Source organism: Tiliqua scincoides, chromosome 2, assembly GCF_035046505.1.
Source record: "Tiliqua scincoides isolate rTilSci1 chromosome 2, rTilSci1.hap2, whole genome shotgun sequence".
NCBI classification, from domain to species: Eukaryota; Metazoa; Chordata; class Lepidosauria; order Squamata; family Scincidae; genus Tiliqua; species Tiliqua scincoides.
This window is the reverse complement of record NC_089822.1, coordinates 219,265,795-219,289,431: the sequence shown is the minus strand read 5'-3', so window position 1 is coordinate 219,289,431 and position 23,637 is coordinate 219,265,795. Positions and strand designations below refer to the sequence as shown.

General features: G+C 41.6%; 1 protein-coding gene across 1 annotated transcript in view; it reads left to right on the top strand.

Moving 5' to 3' along the window:
- Nucleotides 1-23,637, top strand: part of ERC2 (ELKS/RAB6-interacting/CAST family member 2) — a 501,410-nt gene that overhangs the window by 150,498 nt on the left and 327,275 nt on the right. Inside the window, exons 4-7 of the mRNA XM_066612969.1 lie at nt 422-496; nt 5,821-5,862; nt 8,351-8,506; nt 17,849-18,016. Of these exons, the coding sequence (XP_066469066.1) occupies nt 422-496; nt 5,821-5,862; nt 8,351-8,506; nt 17,849-18,016 (441 nt within the window). The remainder of the gene's footprint in view (nt 1-421; nt 497-5,820; nt 5,863-8,350; nt 8,507-17,848; nt 18,017-23,637) is intronic.

Here is a 23,637-nt window from a genome sequence, read left to right as displayed (position 1 = left end):
GTGGAAAAATTCTATGCAGAGAAGTTCAGCAGAAGATTCTAAATGACATTTATTTTCCCCGACCGTTTTGAATTAGCAATATAATGTACTGTAATGACTTATTATTCGATGACTGGGCAGAGGCGGCGGTGTTGTAATCTCTCTCAGTCCAAATACAACATGCTGCCTTTGTCACAGTTGACATTAATTATTGATAAAGGCTTCAGAAATCGCGCATGTGCTGGCAGTGTTGCCTGTAATATAAGATCCTGCCGTGATGCTAGGACGAGTTATAGGCAAAGATGCACCTGTAGCATTTGGGCCTTTGCATGCCTGTACGCTGAACTTCAGCATTCTGCTGCAAACTGCAATCTATCTGCATTAACAACAAAACAATGGGAAGATGAGTCGACAAGCTTATTTCTATCGTGTTCCTCCACAGGAACTGCACAGAAGAACCCAACTTCAGCCTGAACCGGCCAAGACGAAAGCTCTCCAGACTGTCATAGAGATGAAGGTACAGACTTTGAATGCTTGCCAGTAGCTTGGTTCTAGTGTGATTGCCATTGAAGCCGGGTGGTTTATGTATAAAATGAGCCAGAGCTTTTGTTATAGAAAGTAGATGGGATCCGAACAGCATGAGTGTTTCGTATCAACACCCACACTTGTTTTCTAAATGAGTGACAATCCGCTCATACTTACTGTGCGTGAAAAATGCTGCTTCTTAGTCTGAACATAGTAGATAGTGCAATTATAATATTCGTAACCCCATAAAGGAGCTAATATCTATTTTGCAGTCTTTTCCTGGCAAATAAAATTATTCCCTTTTCCAAGCAAATACAGACATTTTCTCAGCAAACTTGCTTCATGTTTGAACCCAAGAAACGGATTTTGTCGATTTTAAAGGAAGATGGCTTTCTTGCATAATAACTGTACTTTGTAGTTTCCCGTTATATTGCAGGAGGCTGGTTATTCTCCCTTCTGTATTCTCCCTTCACAATGTTCTGCCTCATTGTGATCATACTCGGCACCTGCTGCCATTCTTCGCTGTCAAGGAAAAAGATTCCTTTTGGCAGTAGACATACTGTGCACTAAAACTATACCAAATTTTACCGAAGGAAGTTTTGTCTGTGTTATGGAGTACATACACTGACAACAAACACAAAGGTTGGAAAATATACCCCTTACTATTATAGTGATTGAAAAAGCATAGAATGTAATTTAAATACAATGAATTCATTTTGCAGAAATTACAGCAACTTTCAGATCTGATCACATGAAAGCAAAAGTACGTCAGTTTGTCTTAAGGCAGCTATTTACATTACTGCCTTTTGCAAATCTGGTGGCACTACATTTATCTTTTCGAGTGACTCGGTCCCGTGTGAATCTCTGGGTGCTTGAGAACATGGTCATCTGAGCTAAACTGAATGTGATGGAGAGCCACAGTTTTTTTTCCTTTGGTTAGTAGAAGAGATGCTGGCAAAGCTTGCTAGTCTTTGGCATAGGGGCTTATAATGTTCTGCCTCAAATAACAAGTGAACACCATGAATTCACTTCTGGCTCAGTTTAAAATCCAAGCCCGAGGAAAATTCCCAACTTTACTGAGACTTTTCCTAACTGTTTTTGGGAAATGACTCGGCTTTAGTTGAGTCAAAATCAATAAATAAAAATAAAGAAGCTATGTGCAACCTGCCTATTTTTAGTTAATAGTAACCGGCACTTGGGGAGGGTGAGGGGAGCAATTGGCATTGTAGCCCCAATTGCTGCAGAGGGGAAACAGCACAAATTTGTATTGACTCTCCCTCCTTCTAACATCAAATAGGAGGGATTTAAGTTGGTAAATGGTTGAGAGTGAAAAGGTTAACCCTTCTTCCCCAACAATGAGGCCCCAATCTAAATCTTTGTGAATAAAGAAAAAGTTTTGATCATGGATTTCCTATGTCATATCTATTCTGGCCATTAGATTGCATGTTTATATTGATTGCTGGTCTATGAAATGGGAGTAAGTAAAAACAGTAATTCTAGAATTTGTAATTTCACTGTTTCATATAGCATTGTCAAGCAGTAGTATATACTAAGGAAATATTTAAGGAGAACTGTATAGTATATATCAGAAACAGAAATAGGTATTTATTCAGATTCTATACTGTAAAGATAAATATCGACCATACAGGCTTTTATTATTTGCTGAACTTAGCTATGTTGACAGGTGCAGGTAATGGAAATAAAGTACATATGCATTGACATATATCAAGGACAGTGGTAGTATATATAATATTTTTGTATTACCTTCTTAAACAGGGTTATTGAGTATCTTTGACAATATCAAGTGACAGAACATTTGTATTTGTTTAAAAATCAAACTCTTCTCAGTTTATAAATACCAGAGACAGGTTGCCAAATATTTTGGTTGATTTTGTTCAGTATGTAAAACTTAAACCTTATCTTTTTTCACCTTCCTAGCTCATGGCCCCCCCCCCATCCCTTTCTAAAGTGCTTGATGCCCACGAACCCTTCACCTTTGCTGGTACTTTTATGGTTGCCATCTTATGGCTGATTAATTTGGTGGCATTGCCATCCATCACACTATGGTAGTGTGGTGGAGTATTGGGCAATTTCTCCAGGATAGTTGCAACAGTTGTTGGTGTACCAGAAATGGCATGGGTGTTTGTAACACAAACACTCTGTTCAGCTGGATGGATGTGCTGAAGTGGAGCAGCCACTATGGGTTGTTTGGAGGGAAGACAGCAGTGAGCTAAGCTCATGTGCTCTGGAGGCTGGTGGATTCTTTTATCAGTTCTGCCAGCCTCTTTCGTCCAGTTTCACACAGCTTACCCCATTCTTACATCTATAACCCAATCCTACCTAACTCTCTCTGCTTCAGTGCAGCCACAATAACAGGACGTGTTCTGTATCCTGCATTGGATTTTAAGGCCTTGGAGTTCTTCTCCAGGTAAGGGAACTTTTGTTCCTTTGCCTAAGGCAGGGGTATCCAAAGTTTTTGGCAGGAGGGCCTCATCATCTCTCAGACACTGTGTCAGGGGCCAGGGGAAAAAAAAGAATTAATTTACATTTAAAATTTGAATAAATTTGCATGAGTTTACATAAATAAATATCTTAAAGATGAACTTATATGAATGAATGAAGGTCTTGCAATAGCTCAAGGCCTATGAAAGGCCTTGCACAAAGCAAGGCTGGCCTTTCCTTTGCTGCTGCTGCTACTGCATCACAGACGTGAAACAACAAGCAGTGGAGGGAGCCCTCAACCCACAGCCCACGCGAGAGGTCAAACAGTCGCCCTCACACTGAGAGCAGTTGCGTCGGGCCAGTGTGGGCTCCAACAAATCTCTGGAGGGCCAGAGGCTCATTGGAGACTGGGGGCTCCCTGAGGGCTGCATTGAGAGGCCTCGAGGGCCGCAAGTGGCCCCAGGGCCGGGGTTTGGGCACCCCTGGCCTAAGGGTAAGCCCCTGCTGTCTGCATTGGTCTACTTGGATCTACGCCAGCTACTTTGCTGGAGCAAGTCCATGTGGATCTGAGAAGTAGATTGAGACCAAGAAGGAGGATAGGATGTCAGGGCACCTCTGCTGCCAACACTGCCCTCTTCCCAGCCCCATCTCAGGATCTGCAGGATCTGCTCCTCTCCCTGCCCTGTCTCCTCCCCATTCTGCACTCTTTGGTCCCCACTCCCCTCACCTCCCCCCATCGCTTCTCAGGTCTGGTAGTGTTCTTTCCTGTGCTGCCACTGATTATGGCTGCTGCTGGTGAGCTTTTTAGCATCGGGACCCAATTTTTTGAATGACAATCAGTCAAGAACCACCAAAGTGATGTCACCTAGAAGTGATCCATGGCCAGAAGTGACATTATTAAGCAGGAAAATTTTTAACACTCCCCATACAACAAAATCAAATCAAATTAAGTAAGTAAATTCAAATTTTACAATAAGTATAAGTTATAAAAAATTATTTAAAATATTATAAAAGTCCTCCTAACACTCCTAAGCAGTTGCTGATCTGTTTTAAAAAAATTCCCCAAACATCCCAAAGGCTGTAATCCCATCTGCACTTACCAAGGAGTAAGTCCCATTGGCCATCATTGTTAAAAGCAGACTTATAGTAGCCTGTTAAAAGTACAGATCTGTAACATTTCCCGATATACAGTTAGAAACCATGGTGGCACTGGAAGTCTTTGCAAATGAAAACTCACTCTTTAGGGGACTCAGGGGCTGGTTCAGAGTGGGGAAAGGGGGATAGGATCTCACTCTGTGTGCTGTTGCCATTGAGATCCTTTCCTTCCTGCCGCACCCTGCCTGACCTGTTCCACACCCCAAACCACCTATGATCCTTCCCCAAGCTGCCCATGCCACCAACCTATCTACTCTGATGAGGCATCTGGGAGCGTCTGCCATGTGCACAGGGCTGCAAGCCAGTTGTGCCAGTAGCCCCAAAACACGCAACACAGTACAGCTTTTGCATCACCAGTCCAGGGCTTAAGGTGGCAGATTGCAAGATCCGCCACCATATGCCATGGATAATATTGATCTGCCAATTTTTCATTTTAGTGGGTCTTGCTCAGGTGAAATTCCCTGAAGATTGTACTTTGACTTGTGTCAATCACATGTAAATGTCATGTATGGATTGTTACATGTATTACTGGGGCATTACCAGGGTTTTTCATTGTAAGGGAAAACTGATTAGGATGATCTAGAATAACAAAATACCGCATCTAATATCCAGAAGAATATAAGACGTATATGAGACACCTGCTCCTCAAAACTGCAACCAAAGAACTCTTTAAAGGAATGTTAAAGGGAATTTCCTCTTGCACAAGGCTTCTTCTACTTTTTTTTTCCTGGAATCAATGAAACTTCTGAAGTTCCCTTGAGTTTCAAAGTCAGTTATTGAGTGATTAAGGGGATTGTTTCCAGAAAGGAGGCCTTGGAGCTCTATGCCACATATAAAGTGTGCTATATATCCCTTTGGGTGGGTGCAATAGTGAGTAAATCCCCATAGTGGGTCATGACCTCACAGGGGAAGAAAGGAAAATCAGGATTTTCCAAATTTGGGAACCTTTCAGTAGGCACACTGCATCGTAGAGTCTGTTCAAGGGGTGAGGCAAGACCGTCAGACAGAGAGGCAGGCTAAATAGGAAAAGAATAGTTAGCTGAACTGTCAGGGCCGAGGAACTAGAGAAAGGCTTGCAGGGTCTGGAAGCATAATGGGAATAGGTAGAAGTGGAGAGAAGAACTGTCTGTGAACTCCAGGTCTGAGGCATTGCACAAAGTCCGCTAACAGGAAGAGTATAGAATAACCAGTTCACCCAATAGGGGTTGGGTGGAGAAAGGCAAAACTGCTTGTGCCAAAGGTGACCTGTCATTTTCAAAAAGAGGCAGTGGTTCAGAGACCACAGCCCAGCTCCCAAAGCCAGTGACAGGAAGTAGCATGGGCATGCACCAGGGCTGCCCCAAGGTCCCATGGTGCCTGAGGCAGCGTGCCATATACTGATTTCCTTGACTGATTATGTGCCAGCTTCTGCTCCTCTCACTCTCTAGTGTTCTTGTTCAGCTCCTCCCCACTACATTTCCTCTTCCTCTCTGTCCCCTTTTCTCATCCAGGGAGTAGAAGGAGCAGCAATGGAGGGAAGTAGGCAGAGAATTGAAACTAATTTGAAACGCATTCCACTTCAGGGCATGCCCAGCAGTAGTTACTAAGGATGATTATAAACATGAAGAATTTGAGAAAAATAGTAACATAACATTGTGTCTCCTGTGCAAGAGAGGAAGTGGGTGCACAGAGAATTCTTAAGTGAATGGAAATATTTGTGGTTTACCTTGCTTCTTGCAGAAAGAGCCATCTTTATGTATTGATCCAGCTGTGATATTTCAGGTATGTTACAGTGTTGCTGCTGAAAAGCGGAGTGTGTAGTGCGTAGTGCATAGTATTTACTTTGCACGAGCCTGTCCTTTCTCTACTTCTAAAGCTAAAGCTAGTTGTACTCATTCCTCCTAGTGTGCACAAACATGGCAGTCACACTTTGCATGAGGATATCTTTTTATTCCACCCCCCCCCCTCTTTTTGTGGATGACTCTCCTTACTTTTGCTACCTTATAACAGGGTAACCTTTATGACAGGGTGTTTCCTCTTCCTAAGCCTACTCTGTTTAGTCTGTTTCCTCTAAATATTTTAAATCCTCCTGCAAATTTGAGGTGCTTGGAAGAAGGCAGACTTACTGTGCCTCAAGGTTCTGTCACAAATCCCTGTTGTTTCTTGAAAATTTTGTTCAACTGCTCTTTGCCAAAAAAAGAAATTGGCTGGAAGGCCTGGCAGCTAGAATATAGTCTTTAAACCATTCACTCATTTGAAGTTGTTCTTTTTGCTGTGATGGGATTTTATTTAGAGTTAATGATCTCAAGATTGCTTCCTAAATTTTTGTTACGTAAATGACTTCATGTGCGTTAGAAGTGGTTTGTGAGTAATCTACTCACAGTTACTCACAGAAACAGTATATGGGTAATTCTGAGTAACACGTATAGTTAAATTATCATTTGTTCGCTGACATGTCATGAAAAGATAGTCAGTGCTCTTTGAACTAAATTTCAAGAAGATTGGCTCTCCTGTGTCCGTTAAACCTAGCAGGAAATTTTAGGATGCACCTTGACTAATTTTGTGTAAGATCCTGTACATCAGCTTCAATTTGGAGCCAAGCCAGGAGATCCCTGTTGCAGATACTGTGCAGTTGTGCTCCAGTGATATGCATATCTTTGACCTCATTAGTTATGAGTTGCCTTTGCCGCACCAGCCTTTCTTTTGTGTGACCTTCTTCACAAATTTGCTTCCTTCTGGGCTACAGCAACAAAAAGAAAAGGACGTACACTGTCTTGTTTTTAGTAGGTTTCTCATATTTAGTGCATAATCCATAGGGAAAAATTGCTAAAATGTACAGCTTTACAATGTACATCTTTCTGAATGATGTAAGTAAAATGGATCCCAAGAGCTGTGATGTTATTTTCTACATTTAACTGTTCTCAAGAGGCTTGTTAACATTCACTGTCTTAAGCTGTGCTTCCGGTATACATCTCCTATGATATCAGTCAAATAGACTGGACTCAAATTTAGAGACTAATGCTTTTTACATTTCACTCGTTTCTAGTAAGTCTTTGAACCTTCTCCATTTATTTATCAATGAGGATGTGACTGGGCACATTTTGTCGCATCCTTTTAAACGTTTGGCTTTGAGTTTACATTGTGCATGCCAGAAAGTGCTTTGTGGCAGCACAAGCAGCTGGCATGATGGTGGGAAGGCCAGAGCCTTCCCACGTATGCTGGCAGAACTACAGAGACCCTTCAGTGGAGGAAAGCCTGTGCAGAGTATGGGTGAGGGCGGGACAGAAGTTGAATGGGGTGAGGGAGGGTGGGAGAGAGTTGGGTGGAATGGGGCAGTGATAGGGGCAGAAAGGTGGGTGGATTAGGCCTGGGAGGAGGTTGGGTCGGTGCTGGCCTAACCACTTAATCCTGATCCCCTTACTGGGTCTGATTTGTCTGTACAGATCAAAGGGGACTTGTGTCAGCTGGAGCAGGTTCGCGTTGACCCATTGCGGCTGCTGGGGCTTACCTCAGGGCAAGGAGACAAATGTCCCTTTACTCTGAGGAGACCTCCAGCAGCCAAAAATCCCCCCTGAGATGCAGCAGAAGCTGCATCGTGCCACTGCATTACTGTGTGGGGATTTAGGTAGGATTGGGCTGCCCATGAATTAAGTGATGTGTGAGGCATATAATCACTCAAAAAAACTGCTGAAAGAAGTGCAACATGGTGGTAGTTTCCATGCAACTTGGATCTATTCCATAGTGTTCTTAACGTAATAATTAATGAGAGTTAACTACTTCCTGTTAACCTCAATTTAGTCTTCAAGTGTTCGGGCTGCCACCCCTGTGCACCACTATATGCTTATAGCAACCCTGTAAAGGAAGAACACGGTCTAAGCATTAAAAGAATGCTAGTAGGCACATTGGGGGAACAGTGCGCCCCTGAATCCACAGATACCAGATCTGTGAATACAGGGACGTAATTGTATTTATGTTCAGCCTTGATGATAATTTCTATAATTTTTCACTGTGTAGAGTGTGTCATATCAAAACATCTTCCCTTATGAATACTGCAAAACAGTGAAGTACCCTCTTGTGTTTAGAAAAAAAGGTCCATACACTTTTTTTGTTATACAGCTATCAGAGAATTTGTTATCTAGAAATTGCTTCAGCTTTTTTTGCTGATGTTGTTTGGTTTTGTTGCGCTGGTAATGTGGTATGTCATGTGCCTTTCACATCTGTTCATACCATAATTGGACATCAACACTAATTTTTTTCTTCTAATAATTAGGACACAAAAATAGCTTCACTCGAGCGTAATATAAGAGATCTTGAAGATGAAATACAGATGTTGAAGACAAATGGAGTTCTGAACACAGAAGATCGAGAAGAGGAAATCAAACAAATAGAAGTTTACAAGAGTCACTCAAAGTTCATGAAAAATAAGGTACATTCATTCATGTAATAAAAGAAGGACCACTTTAGCAGGGGGAGGGGAGTGAATTTATTGTTTCACTTGGATTTGTAGACTGGTACTATAGAAAAATTCCTAAAAAAGAGGATTTTGTGTGGTTGCAGCTTCCATTGGTAATTTACTTTGGTTAGAGACGTTTTCATGTTCACAGGCAACCTTTGTTAGATCCATGTCAAACTAATTTGAAAAATATGCAAGAGTTTGAGGCCATTCCCTGGGGGAAACAACTTTAAATTGGCACAGGATGAGGATGTACTTTTGTCCCCCTAAATACAGATTGTGATGACAGCATCTTCGTTATCATTCCAATGCAATCTTTCCCTTGTTTAGCCATTACAGCAAATGCACCTGTGGGGTTGAAGGTAGCTGAGAATCATTTCAAATGTTCGACTTTTTTTCCTTTGCTTTGATAGATACTCATAAATTTTAGAAAATTTAGCTACGTGTGCCACTACAGAGATTTACAGTCTGCTAGATAATAAAAACTGCAATGAGATCCTCTGACTCTCAAATACTAGACAGTCACATTAGTTGCTTTGGATAATGATTTAGAAAAATATACTGAATATTTGATTTGCCTTATTTTCAGTGTCATATTCCTGCAGGAGATTACAACGAATGAACCATATACATTTAAATTCCTATATGAATAGGCTGAAATTTCATGAGCATAAAGAGGAAGTTGAAATGCTTTTGAAAGGAAGGGATGCAATTGATTCTTGGGCTCTTAAAGGGCAGATGAATGAGAGGAAGACAGTGGCATACCGTTGTTTTGTCACGGCATCTGATCAGTCCTTTGATAATAATGCTACATTCTGATGAAAGTCTGTACAATCTCTGTCAGCAAACCTGTCCTTCCTCTCACAATTGAGATTTGCAGCAAAAGATACTAATTCTGCCATTCATCACAGAACCTTTCAAGGTGGAAAAAATATTTATATGGCTGTCAGCAAGGAGATCTTATTATACCCCATCTGTCGAACCTGAGATCACTGATAAGGAACTTCGATAAATATAAGTCCTGATTGATGGCAAACAGTAGAACAAAGCTCCTTTCATAGCCAACAACTCTAGGTGTTATAATGCTTTTTAAAAATAAGTTAGATTTAAAGGGTAAATATTTAAAGACCTTTCAAATTTTAATGGAAAAAGGAACCTGTTTCTGCTAAATGCAGACCATTGTGGAATATTGCTTCTTTTCCTAGTATGCTAACAATGTCATCAAGATCTTCTGCTCTTGCTGTGTACATTCTAGATGATTTATAATAAACCCTTTTGTCCCAGTCCCCTAACGTTTATAGCTCAATTGTCAAAAGACTTGAAAAATTAGGAGAAAGAGGTGGAGAAGGTCTTTGTCTTTCATGACAAGTTTCTGGCTTGTTGGTAAAGGTCTGCAACCTAACATGTTTTGGATCTTTAGAAAACAATAAAGACAACCGAAATCAATGAAAAGACATAGAAATGAGGCGCTTGATATTAAGCTAATTAAGAGCTCAATCCTGAGCTGCCTGGCATGTGAGGGTGCCATGGCACCAAAATGGCTATGGCGGCATCCAATGTGCTCCAGATAGCCCAAGGTGGTTCCTGGGGGAAAGGGGACTTTCGTCTTCCTCCCCTAGGTAAGGGATGTAACCCTGCAATGGGTCTGCTCAATTCTGTGGCAGCTCTTGAGCCGCTGTAGAATCAAGGAGCCCTATGTTGGGCTGCGCAGCTGAGCTCTGCCAGTCCCGCCCCACTCTCTTCCCTGACACACCTCCTCCCTGCCCACCCCCTTTTCTCTGCTTCCTGGAATGCTTCCTCCCCGCCTTCTTCTGCCCCCACTCACCTCTCCACTGTTCGGCAGTTCAGGCAAGCTGCTGTGCGGCAGAACGCAGGCCCAGCGCTGGAGCTGGCCCAGTGGGGGCTCACACTGGGCTAGCTCCAGCATTGTGTGCTGGAGGTAAGCACAGTGCATAGCGCTGATTGGTCCCTAAGTCAGCTCTCGTTATCTGCTAGGGTTAGGTTCCTGGAACTGAGGATACCCAACCTAGTGGATATCAGATTAGTGGATACTGAATCAGTGAGCCTATGAGGAAAATGGGGTTAGGTCGCAGGGGACTCTTTTCACCATACATTCTATGAACTTTATGAACCTGAATCTTGAAGTATATGGGGAAGGGTGGTAACGGGGGCTCATCTACATTTCCACCATCTGATGCTTCATCTTCTGTGCTGGATATCATTTGATGCATTTGATGCAATGCTGATGGCAATTTCTCTAAGCTGGCTATCCCTGATTCATTGAAGGTTGCTGGCCCAACTATCAGGCTTCAGAGATCAGCAGTGGGGAGGGGGTTGCTTCATCTGTCCTCCTCCTCCACCTGTCTCTTGGCTCCTTCCCTTGGGTTGCCCCAGTCCTAGAGCAGTCCTCAAGTAGCCTTCCACTCATCATGAGCCTCTCATCATCGCCAGGGTTATGAAAGTTCAGCTGGAGTCCCTGAAATAGTGCCCAGGCTGGTGGGGCAAGTCTGGAAGTGGACACAGATGTGTCTGACAATTCTCCACAGGTCAATAATAAATAATAATAAACAGTATTTATATACCGCTTTTCAACAAAAAGTTCCCAAAGCGGTTCCCAAGGCAATACCAATGCCTGCCTGATGTGGCACTAGCACAGTATTAGTTGATAATGAGAACAGAATCAGAGATAACGAGAGATAGTGGCAGTTCTGCTTTTTGCAGATAAGTGAATTCACAGATAGCAAATTTGCGTATAAAGAGTACTGACTGTAATTGCATTCCAGTACAATCAGCTTAAATGTAAACAGTGGTTTTTTCAAAGGTTTTTACTGGCCACCCATATTTTTACATTAAATTGGTGCACTCTTGTTCTGCTCTCAAAACATTTACTATGCAAATTATGCTATTGCTGTAGCATGCTGTACATGGGGCTGCTTCTGAAAAGTGTTTAGAAACTTCAGCTGGTGCATAGTGTTGAGGCTGGCTGTTTTTTTTTTTTTTGAATGTGACTCTGTTACTATACTTCATGTTTTACTGGCTCCTAGTCTGTTTCTGAGCCCAATTCAAAGTTCTAGTTATGACCTTTAAAGCCATCAGCAGTTTGGCACTTGGATGCTTAAAAGACCATTTCTTCTCACATGATCCTGCATGCCTCCTTAGATAATTAAGGTATTTTAGGGGAGAAGGATCCCCAAATTTTGCTGCTTCTCTCTTTTCATTGCCGCTCCCTATGCCACATCCCTGTGACTTTCCTGAGAGTCCTTCAACTATCTGGAGTAGCTTTTTTGGAAAGGAGGGACTGTAGTGGGAAGGAGGAAACAAGAAAGTCCATTCTGTGAGCGGAGTCACAGAAGTAGAGTTCTAGACCAATGATATTTATCCTATATATCTTTATACAGTTTCAAGAATTTCATTGAGTAAAATAGAGCTAGCATTAAATGATTCATCAAAGAAGATCTAGTTTTTTTAACTTGGCTCCCATCTTTTCTTCTTTACATGAAATTTGAATACTTTCTGCCAGTTTGTAAATCACATACTATAATTGGAGATGCTTTGTTTGGCATCCTTCAGTCTCGGAAGACTATGGTATCGCGCTCTGAATAGTGGTTCTGGAACAGTGTCCTCTCCAGTGCACGAAGCCTGGGTAAAGTAGGTATGGAGGATAGACTGCTACCCATGCAGCAAATTCCCCCTCTCCACGTCGCTGGAATGGTCCAATGGAAAGGCAGAAGCCAATACAGTTAGTTCCAGCAGCGTTGCAGGAGTTGCCAGAACGTGACTTTGTTCAGCCATGAACTGCCTTAGGGACTCCAGCTCCGGATTTTGCCTCAAGGTTGATTCCTGAAGCCTTTTCCATAACTGGATGTAGCCACAAGGCAGTGGAGGTTTGGATCGAGTCCCATCTACCCGGTGGCTGTTTAGTTACCTCTTATGACAAGTACGGCCAAACTGAGGGCCTATTCTTATCCCCCAGCCCCCAGGGAAGAGACTTGCGTGTGAATTGGATTAAAGTGAGGCAGAGGTGCGCATAGTCAGCCTTACTCTCTCTTCCCAGATTCCATCTTGCTCCAATGGCAGGACAAAAGTCAAGACAGTTGGAGATGGGTTGGGCGCAGTGGTTGACCAGGGCGTCTTTCGTGTCTTGCCATGCTCTTAGCGTACTATGTCGCTTGCAGAAACTGCCTTCATGGCCGTTGATCCTATTCTGGTAGGTTTTATCTGCTCAATCCACCGGAGTCTGTCTTCACATGCTCGGGATAGACAAGTCCCAATCTCGCCAATGACCCAACGGCTACCTTCAACCTGGTTTGGCCAGCCTGTCGAAGCTGTTGCCCAGGGTGTGGCCACTGCGCATGCTACAGCTACTGGGAGCCACAGGTGAGAGCTGAGTGACAGGTGGGGGCCAAAGGTGGACGAGCTGCCCTAAAAGGACACAACATGTCCCTACACCAGAGGTACTACCCTTCCCTGAGCACTCCATACACCCCGGAGATGCTTTAATGAACAGAAATGCATAATGTATCTGTAACAAAAATGACACCATGTTCCATGCCTGATGGTTTATCAGGGAGTTGGCTGTATCATAGATACAAGATCATGGAAGATCTTGTGGCAGGTTGTGTGATGGCCATATGGAACTTATATACAACACATGCTATTGGTGGCAGTCCTGACGGATTTCCTGCCAGAAGCCACCCTCCCCATTTAACCTCCTCACCCAACCAAGGCGACTGGAGCTATACTCCGGTTGTCTCCAGAGGGCTCAGGTGGGACCAAGAATGGCCCAGTGCAGGTCTGGGGGATCCGCGTTGAGCCAGATCTGCAAATACACAATCCACGGACATAGAGACCCCACCTGCATATCATATTTACTTATATCCCTATAGTATCTATTCCATAGTTCAAATTTTATAATTCAGCTCTCTGTTAGAGATTTCTTATACTTATGATCTCTAATCTTTTTTCCCTATAAATGTTTCATCAAGTTTATTTCTACTATTCTTATTCATCAAATTCACAAATCATTTAATTTTTTCCTTTGTATGCAGAAAATCAATAAGTGCTTTCCAATTTTCTTCAAAAGCAGTTACTGCTTTTTCTTTAAGCAAGGTTGTCAGTTTGTCCATTTCTGCTAAGTCCAAAACTTTTATTCACCATTCTTCCAACAAGGGTATTTCTGGTGTCTTCCATTGTTGTGAAAAAAGTATGCTCGCTGCACTTTTCATATATAGAAATAAAGTTTCAGCTTTATTCGCCACACTTTCCCCATCAATCCCAATAGAAGCTTCTGGTTTCATTTGTATATTTACTATTAAAAACCGTTTTATCTGGGTATCTATTTGGCACCAAAACTTCTTTGCTTTTTCACATATCCACCACATTTGATAAAATGAACCTTCTTGTTTTTTTACATTTCCAACATCTATTTGGCACATTTTCATACATTTTGGCAAGTTTACTTGGCATCATGTACCACCTATATATCATTTTATGGAAATTTTCTTTATTGTTCATGTTTAAAGTAAGTTTCAAATATTTGGTCTATAGCCTTTCCCACTGTTCCATTAAGATATCATGCCCCTCATTTTTTGCCCATTGAATCATACATTCTTTAACCTATTATTATTATTATTATTATTATTATTATTATTATTATTATTATTATTATTATTATTATTATTAATTTATACCCCGCCTTTTGCCCAACGGGCACACAAGGCGGCTTACAAACACTTTAAAAAATACAACATTAAAAACAATCATTAAAAACAATTTACAATAATTAGAAAATCTAAAAAACAAACAAACCCCGTGGTAAGAAGTAAGAACGCCAGCCAGCCTGTCAACAGTTAAAAGCTTTTTGAAATAAAAAGGTCTTCAGTCCATGCCGAAATGTTAGCAATGAGGGAGCAGTTCTCATTTCTAAGGGGAGGGTATTCCACAGTTCGGGGGCCACCGCCAAGAAGGCCCTCTTCCTGGCCGCCACCCCTCTCACATCTCTTAGTGGCGGCACAGTCAATAGGGGCCCCCCCAGATGATCTAAGAGCATGGGCAGGATTGTAGGGAAGGAGGCGGTTCCTCAAATACCCTGGACCCGAGCCGTAAAGGGCTTTAAAAGTCATCATTTCATTCATCTAGTCATCTTCTATCTCATAGTTCAATAACCATTTATACATTTTGATAATAATCTGAATTTCTTCCCCAGCTAATTGTATTTCTAGTTGACTTCTCTCTCTTCAAAACCATGTATCTTTTTATCTTGAATCTTTCCAACAATTGTACATATAAGAACCATTGACAGTCAACACCTTAGAAGTGTCTAAGGCCATGACCCAATAAAATGTCTTTCACCTGACATGAGACCCCCATTTCTGAAGGGCATTTTCAAAGGTTCCATGATCCAGAGATCACCACCATTCCCCTCCCCATTACCCCTCCCTGAAAGAAAGCAGAGTTTTAGACCTACTGATTACTAGGCATGCGTTTTCAATCAGTACCTGAGCATTAGATTGTCTATTAACCAAATGACCAGTCACCAGCTATCCTAGATTGTTAAAGTAGTGATGCTGCTTTCTTTTCCTTGTTCTTTCTGTTAAAGTGACAGTACCATTTTCTCTCACCTTGGCTCTTTCTTTTCTACGTGACCCCTGATGTTTGTGTACTTAAGGGTTGATACTTAGTATTTCCTCCTTTCTTTCCATATTGTGTCTATGCTTTTATATTTCTATTGCTTCTCTATAGATGCGAGTTTGGTAAAGGTTTTCTATAGATAGCACCTGAGTCTGGTCGAACCTTATGTCCAGTTTTCAGAAAGTACTCTGCCACCGCCAATTTCTCTGCCTGCTGCAGGCAGCAATGTCTCTCATGCTCTTTTATTCTTTTGGCCACACTCCTCTTTGTTGTATCTATACACACCTTACCACAACTACAGGGCAGTGCAGCCAAGACGGTTCATCAAATCACAAGAACAGATAGATGCAAGGGTGAAGGTGTTCTACTGTACATTAAGAATATAACAGATTAAATAGGTAAGATGCTAGAGAAGGCTGACTTAAGATCTATCCACAAGCCAAAGCAGAAGGTCCAGCAAGCTCTACACTTGGTGAAGGATTCAAGATGTCTTCTTTCCACAGCTGGGGTTTATTGTATACCCAGTAGTTGTGGCTGCGGAAAGCATCTGCAGCTGCTAAAACCTCTGGAAAAAGGGTGGACCCAAGGAGATAAACCACAAGGACTTTCTTATGCTTTTGTGTTAGGATTTGTGTGGAGCATTTGAAAATCTGGACAGAGATATGAGCTCAATCCATCAGTCGAATTGTAAGCCTGCTACCTCCCACAGCTTTGCCCCTTGAGGGTATTTTATTGCAATGAGAATCCTGTAGTTTTGAGAGTTTGGATGTTCCAGGCTGTTTACATACTATTTCATGAGTGGAAAATGTATGGCTGTTACACCTGAAACACATCCTCCTAATAGCAGGCGACATGCAGGCTTCGCTCAGAATCATATTCATTTCACAATTGTACATAGAACATAGGAAGTCATTGATAAGGTGGGCACAATTTTCTTTTTTTCATTTTGGGAGGGGGAAAGATACAGGGAATTGGATGAATAAGGTATACATACAGGTCCCCAGGTTTTTAGTCTTCATCTAGCAGCACATGAGCACAACCTCAGGTTTCATTCCTCCACTCCAGAGGTGTCCAGACTTTTTGGCAGGAGGGCCACATCATCTCTCTGGCACTGTGTGGGGGGGCCAGGAAAAAATAATAATTTACATTTCAAATTTGAATAAATTTACATAAATTTACGTAAATGACTATATTAAAGATGGAACTTATATGAATGAATGAAGGTCTTGCGATAGCTCAGGGCCTATAAAAGGCCTTGCACAAAGCAAGGCTGACTTTTCCTTTGCTGCCGCTGCTGCATCACATACATGAAACAGCAAGCAGTGGAGGCAGCCCTCGGCCCGCAGCATGTGCAAGAGGTTGAACAGTTCCCTTCATGCTTAGAGCAGTTGCGCCAGGCCAGCATCGGCTCCAGCAAGTCTCTGGAGGGCCAGAGGCTCACTGGAGACTGAGGGCTCCTTGCAGGCCGGATTGGGAGTCCTCAAAGGCCATAAGTGGCCCCCAGGCCGAGGTTTGGGCACCCCTGCTCCACCCTGTCATGTGCAAGTCATTATCATCATAAGGGTGAATTCTTGAATGATGAAATTTGAAAGACAGGCTGTTGTGCAAGTTCCATATGCTATCTAAATGCTACAGTAGTGCAATTTGAGCCTGGGCCTAGGAGAGAGGGGTAAAGGGGGTAATTTGTACCCAGGCCCAGGGTCAGAAAGGGGGCGCAGGAGCCAAAGGAGGTGGCCCAGAAATTTCCTCCAGCCACATTTGCTCTGCAATGGTTACCTATTCATTTCCAGACTTAATTCAAAGTGCTGGTTCTCACTTTTAAGGCTTTAAATGACTTTCAACCTGGATACCTAAGAACCCCCTTCTCTGACGTGTGCCCATCTTGTTCAGCATCTGAAGTCCTGCTCCCGGTCCCCTGCAAACTGAGCCTGAACAGGTGGTCCCAAGATACCGAGTCTTAAAGGTTGTGGCATGAACACTCTGATGACCTCCCAAGGAGGCCCATATGGCCTCATTCAGTGGCAGATGAAGACCTCACTCTTTTAAAAAGCCTTTGTTGAATGATTGATATTAATTATTATGTGATTAATATTGTACTGCACCTTTCTTCTATTAGCCGCTTTGAGTTCTTGAAAAAGTGGAAGAAAAGTGGGAATAGATTTTAAAGAAAATAAGTGTTTAAAGAGCACTGCGTTCTTCTCTTATTTAACTTCTTGGAGTATATTTCTTTGAATCTTTTGGATACAAGATGGATGCAAGCAGGTAGAATAAAGAGTTTATTAAATTAAATTGAAACTAAACGTGTGAAATAAGTGGATTTGCCTTCGTTTCTCTTTTGTCCTGCTTGCATGCTTAATTCTCATTTTGACCATTGCAGGAAGCACTTTGGCATGGGAATGACTGACGTGAATTTCTTTTACTTGTTTTTTGGTATCATTTAAAACAAATGTATTTATACGTTTATATATAATGTAATGTAATATATAATGTAACACACATTATATATATTATATATACATTATATATAAATGTATAAATAAATTTGTTTTAAATGTGTATATACATATTTTGTATACATTTATATATGTATCATTTATACATGTATTTTATATATTGTGAATTTTTTTTATGAAGGTGCTGCATTTTGCCATACAATTAAATAAACTTATTTTTTTTTAATTGCAGATTGATCAGCTGAAGCAGGAACTTTCAAAGAAAGAATCAGAACTTCTTGCCTTACAAACTAAGCTTGAAACCCTTAGCAATCAGAATTCCGATTGCAAGCAACACATTGAAGTGCTTAAAGAGTCGCTTACTGCCAAAGAACAGAGAGCTGCCATACTTCAGACCGAGGTAAGGTATACTATTATCATCTAATGCTGTATAAATGTTTAGTTAATCGAGTGTGTCAGAATTAAAATGATGAATTGGCTACAAGTCTGTGCAGAAGACAAAATCTTTTTTTCCCCAATTTGTTACGAAGTAGTAAGATAGCTTGAGGAATGAGCTGATGCCAAGACCTGCCCTGTAGTACTTGCACAAAATCTGTTGATAGCAGGAGGCTTTTTTTTTAAACTGGAAGATTCCAGGAGGAAACCCGCAATAAGTATATGCACATATAATTTAATTTCTGCCTTGCCCCTCATATTATGTTCAGTTGCTTTCATTTATCTTTTCTATAGGCTGTTTTAGTTGTACATTTGGAACTGGCATACAGATCTGAAGAATATACATATTTATGAAAAGAAAATAATTGGTTGCTTGTCAGGGAAAGAAAATGTGTTCAGGAAACATTAAAGATCTCTGCATGTTAGGGCCAAACTATGTTTTGTGGAAATTAATGCAACTGGGGGTGAGAGAGCTCTGAATTTGATTGGAGCAGTGGTGTGTGTGGGGGGGTGCATACGTGCGTGTTTCACCTTTTCTTGTATATCTTTTTTATTCAATTAATTTGTATACCACCTTTGAATGGAGGTTCTCTAAATGTAAAACAGTAAAATGATAGAAACACAAATGCAACATGTTAAAATAAACCTCATTATGTGTTTACAGCTTGAAAAAATCTAAAGGTTTTTGCTGGTACCAAAAAATACGAGTTTAGTTGCCTGTTAAACTTTCGACCCAATCCTAACAAAACCCAGCACTGGTGAAGTGCTGTAGCTGGTGCAGGCTGCTACAAAGCTGTCCTAAAGCATTTTGTGGCAGTGCAAGCAGTGAGCATGCTGGTGGGAGACCAGAACCTTCCTGCACATGCTGATGGGTTGACAGAGATCTGCCAGCAGTGGTAAGCCCACGCAGGGTTCAGGAGAGGGTGGTGACAGGGCTAGAGAAAAGGCATATTGGATCAGGGTGGGGGGGTTCAGCAGCAGTGGTACATGCTGAATCCTAACCGCTTTCCTTGGCACAGATCAACTTAGACTTCTGCCAGCTATAGAGCTAAGGTCAACTCAGGTCTGAGTGATCCATAACGGCTGCTGGGGATTACCCCAGAGCAAGGGGACAAATGTCCCCGTACCTTGAGACCTCTAACAGCCAAAATTCTCCCATCGGATGCAGCACATGCTGCACAGTTTCCACTGCATCGTCCCATGGGGAGTTAGGTAGGATTGGGCTGCCCATGAAGTAGAGAGTTCCACAGACTGGGCACTGCAACTGAAAAGGCCCTTTTATAACCCTTGCCTAAAATTGCAGGTGTATTCTGACAAAGATCTCTGACGATGAGTGTGGTCATCAGAGAGATTGATTTGGGAGAAGGCATTTCTTCAGGGTTTTTAAAATTGGGAAGGCAACTTCCCAAGTTGCCTTTTTCCCCAAGGGGGAAAAAAAAGGTGAATCTTTGTTCCCATTGGTGGGAAACAGCTTGATGAGGGCAATTTTGATCAGAGAAACTATATCTGAGGAAAGAGTTGAACACCTCCTCACCCCCACTGCTCTGGTCAAATCTGCATCTCCCCATCACTATACTAAAGTTTGGAGATATTGCATATCTCCTTTGGCCCTTAGTTCCAACAATCCTGCCTGATAGAATTCATATGATAAAATTTCACCTTTGTAACTCAGGAGAATAATGTTCTGTGGAGTGCTGTGTTTTATATTGCATACTCTTGCAAAGAAAGAAAGGTTTAATTAAATGTAAAGGTTTAATATCCGCTGTCTCTGGCGTAACCAGTAAAATCCATAAAGCAAATTGAAGGTATATTTATGATTTATGATAAAGACAAAAGAAAAGGGAGTTGACTATTTGATTTTGTTTTTAGCCTTGCAGTAACTGTATTGCCATACTTTTAACACTTTCATAGATGAATACCTTGTTTTATTTACTGTTAAGCTGATTATCCCATTTAGCAACTCTTAAAAATTTTCATATTTGCTATATTTATTAGCTAGTGTGTTCAATCACAAAGATGTTCAGTCAGATGTGACATAAATATTATAGGAAATATGGGTGTCAATTTTAATCAAGAGGAACTAAGTGAAAAAGTTCTGGATATTATCTTATGTTCTCCATTAATATATACAGCGGTTAAATTGAGTCTGCTAAGATTTCAAGATTGCCTTGTGATGAACTGTTGAAGTCAAACCAGTGTGATAAGATGTTGTTGGTCCTTGTTGTGGTCTTCCTATTTTGTCTTACTTGTTAGTATACAAAAAGTTTGAGCCTGAGCAGGAAGCAATTTGATATGTTTTGTGCAATTTTGTGTTTGACTATCTTCTTATGAAAGGAGCCATAGCTCAGTAATAGATCATATACTTTGCATGCAGAAGGTCTCAGGTACAAACCTTGGCATGTTCAGGTACAGGTGAAACTCTGGAGAGCTGCTCTTACTCATTATAGATAATACTGAATTAGATGTCTCAATGTGCTGACTCAGCAGAATGCAGTTTCCTTTGTTCTATGAAACTGGGGGCCTGTTAGTAAAATATCATGAAGAAGTACATAAGAAAAAAGGTTGCAAACTCTTGACATGTGTAAGTGGCAGATGGAGGTGGTGGATATCTGAGGCTGTTACTTCACCTGACCTCATTAGCGGGTTGCTTCTCATTGTCTACTCCCTTTATTTGTAAAGTGATAATTATGTTGAATATTGAGATAGAATGAAATTAAGTCCATTTAGAAGGAGCAAGTTTGTTCAAGATCCCTTTGTTTGTAAAACATGGCTGCTGATAGTGCCTCATTATGGTAGCTGATGAATCATGATGCCATTTAGTAAGAGAAAGCAGGAAAGAAAGTTCATGGGAAAGAAGACTCAATTAGCTACTTCAGTAAGCCCAATTAACCAGGCTGAAATTATTTCACCTGTGGGAAGTCATTCTGAAACACACTGTTCTTCAAAACCATTCAAGTTGTTTGCGAGCATCCTCACTTTTGCCTTAGCTGATGTGTCAGAAAATAACTTGTTAAGGTGAGAAAGTACTTGATTAGATTAATACTTCTTACTTTATTTTATTTAAAATGTGTTCATCGTGCATCTGCCATAGTTTGAGATAGCTTACAATTTATTTAAAATCCAACAAATTTACTTGTACTTTTGCAGGAGGTGAAAACAGATGTATAGAAAGACAGAATTATGAGCATAATCCTGTATATGACTCCTTGGAAGTAAGTCCACTGAGTTCAATAGGACTGCCCCCCTGTAAGTATGTGTAGGAGTTACGGCCCTATATGTCCAGTTTACTGACTACCATAAATAATGTGTGTGCACACACATCTTCACGTGCAGAAATAATCTAGGACTGCAATAAGAGATGTCCAGAATTAAGACTGCCATCACAAATTCTGTATTTGCCATTTCAGAGACTTTATCTCAAAGTGCTTTGCAAATAAGTCACAGTGTGATTCTGAGTATTCCTTTATATCAATATGAAATAACATTTGAAAAATGTTATGCTGGGTGGCAACCCACAAATACAACAGGGGTGAGGCATGTTACTTCTTGGCAGCCACCGCTGCTGCAATGTAGGCATAATAACGGACCCAATCCTATCTGACTTTCCAGCACCGGGGCAGCTGCGATGCAGCCCCAAGGTAAGGGAGCAAATGTTCCTGTTCTTTGAAGTGGCCTCCAAGACTGCCTCCCCAACACAAGAAGCAGTGCATATCCCATAGGCACAGCAGCACTGGCACTGGAAAATTGGATAGGATTGGGCCCAATGAGTCCTTACCTTAGATTCATACTGGGAGATAGCTAGATAGTTTAACTCAATCTGCTTCATTGCGCCAAGTTCTGTTGGGCCCCTCCTAATGGGAAGGAGAAAGGTAGGGTATAAATATTTTAAATAAGTAAACAGACCAAGGAAACAATAAATAGAATTCCGCATTGTGGAGAGGGTACTTGGTAGCTGTTCTGTCTACTGCCTCAGCAGTCTCTTCATTCATGTGGCTAGGGATTCTACAGTGCCACCACCCAAGCCAACTGGAAACTTTCTCATGGTTTTCACGAATTTCTCAGATTCCATAAGCCCTTGGGAACAGACTATCCTAACTGGTCTGCTGGAATCTCAGGTTTGGAGGAAATGAACTTTAAGGCATCAAATACCAATTCTATAATGAAATGAAACTGTGTTTTTAACTTAAGTTTTTTTTTTAAATTATTACACTTCTTGTGATAAATATAATGCTAAAATATAATGATGGATATTAATTTTTTTTCTCAGTAATACTGATGTTGTGATGATTAAAGCCTCTTACAAAAGTCTTTTAGTCTTCACAATAACATAGGTGACATTTTGAGCAATTTATGTCACACTAAAATAATTAAAAGTCCTAATAAATTAATGTAACTTTGAAGCACAGCAAGCTACTTTATATGCCGTATCAAGGGCTAGGTGATTTCCATCCCATGCTTTGAAGTAAGTAGCATAAGCCTTATGATTTTATCGGACAGCATCACAAAATGCTTTCTTTCTTTTCTATCTTTAAGCCTTCTTTGTAAAAGGAAATGGAGAAAGTTCCTTAATGATGTCCACCCCTTACGGGAAACAATTTGGTCAAAATTAGATGTAATTTTTCATCTGCAAGAGCTACTTGGCAGCAGACTTGAATACATTAAAGGCGCCTTTTTCTGGAGGATCAGATGGAAATGAGAGCCTCCATATGTGTAATAGGTTAATAGGACACTTACACTTAATTCATTGGTACTCATTGCAGAACAGAAACAACAAGAATGCCAATGTGAAGTAAAAATGTAATTTTTATGAAGTCGTATTTGCCAATTAATTTCCAGTTTTCTGGAAGTTTGTTAGCAAATGTGGTGAAAATCTTTGATTCCCCTTCCCCCGTTTTTTCCTTTTGCATATTTTAAAACCTATTTTGGACCATTCTGTCACCCTTTCCTGAAAGGAACTTATAGAATACAACTTATAGAATACAACTTATTCTAATACAAAATTACTACTAAATGCTTTCCCTTTCCCTGACCTGGGGAGCCCTGCAGGCACTCGCGCAGGGCTCCCTGCACACAGGGATGGCTGCTGCAGGGACCGGTGAGTGCACTCCAGTCCCTGCAGCCCCGTCAGAAGGGAAAGTGGAGCGATTGTGCTCCGCTTCCGGTTTTGCAGACCAGGGCGCGATCACTCCGCTTTCACTTTTCCTGACCTGGGGAGCCCTGCCAAAGGTTGTGCAGGGCTCCCTGCACCCCTGGGAGGCTGCAGGGAGGCTTGGGCAAGTGCACCTAAGCCCCTGCAGCCCCCCCTGAGTAGCGCGATCCTGCGGATTGTGCCGCTGCCTTCCCCCTGTCTCCTGGCTACCCCGCCCCTTAAGGGGGCAGAAGCCAGGACCCACAGGCTGGGGGGTCGCGACGCCTGTTTGAATACCACTGCCCTACAGGCTAGTAAATAAAGAACTTGACTTTGAGCCATCTGATTTCTAAGAGTGGGAAATTCAGGAACCTAGTTGCCCCCCCAAACCTGATTAATACCCACAGACTATAAAAAAGCAGGTCCACCTCCTCTTTGCTCATTTGCAAGGATCTGAT